The following is a 3,878-nucleotide window of genomic DNA, read 5'->3' on the forward strand; positions in this document are numbered from 1 at the left end:
GGGGGGGGGGTACACAACAAGAACACCTCGCTCATCTCAGATTTGACGCGGACGTAAAAATCTCAGATTAATCAGCTTCCAGGCCGAGCGGTGAGTCGGCGACGGCGGAGCAGCGGACCCGGAGCGACGACAGCGCGCTGTGCGCCGCGGGGCTGACGATGTCCGTCGCGGGGGGCAGAGGCCGGACATCATGTGGCTGGTGCTGCTACTGGGGCTGGCCGCCGCCAAGCACGCTGCGCCGGTGGCCGGCGGCCGCGACCCCAACGTGGGCGTGGAGGACGCCCGCTGGGCCATCGTCCACGACCCGCTGAGTGGCTGCTCCTGCAAGAAGGCCGCACCGGAAGGGCACGTCCTCTGCTTCGACCACGTCAGCTGCACGCGCTTCCCCAGCAACGTGACGGTGAGTCGCACCGCACGAAAAGGTCGTCATGGCAAAATGTCTAGTTTTTCAGCTGCTTGATTTCGGGCCGAACGCACCGATATGACCTACCGCGCTGTGCTCCAGGTGCGGACGTACTTCGGGGAGGCCGTGCTGCAGGTGCGGGCCACGAGCATCGCGCGGCTGTCCGTCGGCGACCTGCGGCTGCTGCAGCACCTCACCGAGCTGGCCGTGGACAACAGCCGCGCCATGGTGCGCGTGGAGCCCGGCGCGTTCCGCGGCATGTCGCTGCTGCTCAACCTCAGCCTGTCCTTCCTCCCGCGCCTCCGGCACCTCGAGCCGGGCGCGCTGGAGGGGCTCACGGCGCTGCGCGAGCTCTACCTCATGCGCAACGGCTTCCTCCGCCTCGGCGACGTGACGCCCGCGCTCGCCGTCCGCACCCTGCCGAGCCTCGTCGTCCTCAACCTGGACGACAACGCGCTGCGCGCGGTGGAGGCCCCGGACTTCCGACCGATGGCCGGGACTTCCCTCGAGGTGCTGAGCCTGGCCGAGTGCGACCTGGGCGCGCTGCACCCCGAGGGGCTCGCGCCGCTGCACCGCCTCGCCGACCTGAACCTCAACGACAACCACCTGGATGCCGGCCAGCTGGCCGCCGCCCTGGACCACCTCGGCGCACTCGGCGTGGCGCTGCAGAAGCTCGACCTCGGCTCCATGGCGCTGAGCCTGCGCCTGCGGCCGGCGCTCCGGCCCACGTCCGCCTTCAACACTTCTGGTACCTTTGGCCTTACGGCCGGCCCAGACCCCCAGAGCGGGGTTACGACCGAGGACTCCCCTTCTTGGATAAGCACCTCCGCCACGACGGAGGCCACAGAGGAGTCTCAGTCGCAGATACTCGACGACCCCACGCCGCCTACCACCAGTCAAACTAGGCCATGGGACCAGCCCGATGGGCCCTTCCACCAGCTTCTGCAGAGCATCGCGAGGTACGCCGCCGGCCCCCGCCCCTGCCCGCGCCCCCGCCCCCCAAACGCTTGCTGTGTCCTTACAGGGCGCGTGTCTGTCCGCAGGTCAGAGGTGAAGGAGCTGGTGCTGCACGGCAACGAGGTGGCGCGCCTCCACAACGGCACCCTGCCTCGCATGCCCGGGCTGCAGCGTTTGGACCTGAGCCACGTCGACCTGACGGAGGGCCTCCCCGGCGGGCTGTCTGCCGACGTGGTCCCGGATCTGGAGCAGCTGGACCTCGGCGGCAACAGGCTGCCCGGTCTGTGGCCCGGCTTCCTCTCCGACCGCCTGCTCGTCCTCAACATGACCGCCAGCGCGGCCCCCTACTTCAACCTGGCCTCGTCTGCCTTCCGCAACATGAGCCGCCTGCGCTCGCTCGACCTGTCGTACAACCGCGTGTTCAGGCTGACCAACGTGACGTTCGCGGGGCTCGGCAGCTTGCAGGTCAGCGGCGTGACCTTATTACGGTGCACTAGGGTCGAGCGCCATTCACTGGCATCTTTGTGTGCGCCTGCAGGTGCTGACGTTGCGGAACTCGTCCCTCTTCAGGCTGGACGACGGCCTCTTCCTGCCCATGGAACGCCTGGAGCGCCTGGACCTCAGCGGCAACCCGTTCCCGCTGTACCACAGCCTGCGGGCCGAACTGTTCCAAGGGCTCGGCGGGCTGCGGGTCCTGCTCCTGGCGGGCTGCAGTAAGTGTCTGCTGTCGTAGGGGGAGGTGGGGAAGTCCCACATAACGCAAATATAATTTTGGAAATTTCCGGGGTGGAAAAGGCATGCGCAGCCTGGCCCCGGACGCGTTCCGCCACCTGTCCTCGCTGCAGCAGCTCGACCTGCAGGACAACAACCTCCTCACCCTGGACGGCTCCTCCGCCTTCCGGCCCCTGCGCGCGCTCGAGCGCCTCGACGTGTCGCGGAACCGCATCGGCCCATGGCGCAGCGCTCTGTTCGACAACAACGAGCACCTGCGCGAGGTGCGCGTCGCGGGCAACCGCCTTACGTACCTCACGGCCGCCATGCTGCAGGAGGCCGAGGGCGTGGACCTCCTGGACCTCGCCGACAACACCTTCCACTGCGGCTGCGACCTGTACCAGCCGGCCAGCGCGCGCCTGCTCACGAGCGACACTGGCGTCGTCACCCTCACGTCGAAGGTAACCAGTTTGCCGCCAGTCAAACTATTTCAAGCCCAGATACGCCAAGCCGGTCATGTATACCTGGTCCCCATGCTCAGCTCGGTCGATACAAGTGCCTGTCGCCGGACCGCTGGTGGAACCGCACCATCGACGAGTTCCTGCAGTGGGCGACGGCGCACTCGGCGTGCGGGCCGGTCGACGCGGCCGCCCCGCTGTGGTGGGTGGGGCTGCTGCTGGGGCTCCTCTTCCTGCTGCTGCTGGGCTCGGCGGCCGTCACCTACCGCCTCCGCCACCACCTGCGCTACTACCTGGACACAATCGCGGGGCGCCGCCGGGACAGCGCCCGGGAGCTGGCGGCACACGCCAACTTCCAGTACGACGCGTTCGTGTCCTACAGCAACGAGGACCAGGTAAGTTGGTGCTCCAGGGGGGCCCGCTCGCGCAGCGGGGGGCAGGTTCAGTATGACAGTGTCTCGCCCGCAGGCCTTCGTGCACTTGATGGTGACGACCCTGGAGAACGAGGCGCCCCACTTCCGGCTGTGCGTGTACGAGCGGGACTTCACGGTGGGCGCGGCCATCACCGAGGCCGTGCTCAGCAGCGTGGCCTCGAGCCGGCGCGTCGTCCTGGTCGTGAGCCCCGCGTTCGCGCGCTCGCACTGGTGCGCGTGGGAGGCGCACATCGCGCACCACCAGCGGCTGCTCGCCGAGGACGCCTTGCTCGTCGTCAGGCTGGGCGCCGTGCAGGACGCGCTGCTCACCCCGACGCTGCGCTACCTGCTCAACACCAGGATCTACCTGGAGTGGTGCGATACGGCGCCCGCGGACCGCCAGCGCGTCTTCTGGAGAAAGCTGCGCGCCGCGCTCGCGCCCCCAGTGGGGTCCCTGGGGCTGCTCCCCGTGCAGTAGGGCGCGTCAAAGAGCGGTGACTTTACACTCAGCTGTACGTCTTCTGGGGGGTCTACCCACCTGTGCCATACTCCTCTCTCTGCTCTGGGACTTCCCCATGAAAACGTGTTCCATGCCCTTTCTCTACAGACGGCCCAAAATCACAGTGCCATTTTTGGCATGAAAAGTGAGTGATCCTCAATTAGTGCTGAAAATTTAGTTGTTTTTCGGGTGATGAAGAGTCAGCGAGCGCGGTTTTTCCTGTTAGTCTGGCAGTGAAGAGGCGGCGGCGCGTGGCCCCAGGTGCTAATTAGTCCTGCAATCATGCTGCTCTCACGGCCAAGCCCAGGCAAAACATACGTTAGTGTAGAACAGAGCGAAGCATGTTACCTGATGCACTCTGGAATGGATAAATATTTGGGACAAGAAAATAACAGTTTGGACTATGGATTACAGCATTTAATTTAAATATACTCATA

At 66.1% G+C, this 3,878-nt stretch overlaps 1 protein-coding gene across 1 annotated transcript; it reads left to right on the forward strand.

Annotated features, from left to right (window-relative positions):
• The first annotated feature begins 52 nt into the window (after window positions 1-52).
• Window positions 53-3,872, forward strand: LOC113217846 (toll-like receptor 4). Its single transcript, XM_052277111.1, has 7 exons — window positions 53-400; window positions 506-1,362; window positions 1,447-1,825; window positions 1,899-2,073; window positions 2,156-2,532; window positions 2,613-2,924; window positions 2,998-3,872. Exons 1-7 carry the CDS (start codon window positions 191-193, stop codon window positions 3,418-3,420), a joined length of 2,733 nt encoding a protein of 910 aa, XP_052133071.1. The 5' UTR covers window positions 53-190; the 3' UTR covers window positions 3,421-3,872.
• Window positions 3,873-3,878: the final 6 nt, after the last annotated feature.

This window comes from Frankliniella occidentalis, unplaced genomic scaffold, assembly GCF_000697945.3.
Source record: "Frankliniella occidentalis isolate FOCC.00 unplaced genomic scaffold, Focc_3.1 Scaffold5766, whole genome shotgun sequence".
Classification (NCBI taxonomy): Eukaryota; Metazoa; Arthropoda; class Insecta; order Thysanoptera; family Thripidae; genus Frankliniella; species Frankliniella occidentalis.

Coding starts and splice junctions, on each gene's coding strand:
- LOC113217846 (XM_052277111.1), top strand. CDS start 191: ATGTGGCTGGTGCTGCTACTGGGGCTGGCCGCCGCCAAGCACGCTGCG. Junction 1,363..1,446: donor CTTCTGCAGAGCATCGCGAG/GTACGCCGCCGG, acceptor GTCTGTCCGCAG/GTCAGAGGTGAAGGAGCTGG. Junction 2,925..2,997: donor CCTACAGCAACGAGGACCAG/GTAAGTTGGTGC, acceptor TCTCGCCCGCAG/GCCTTCGTGCACTTGATGGT.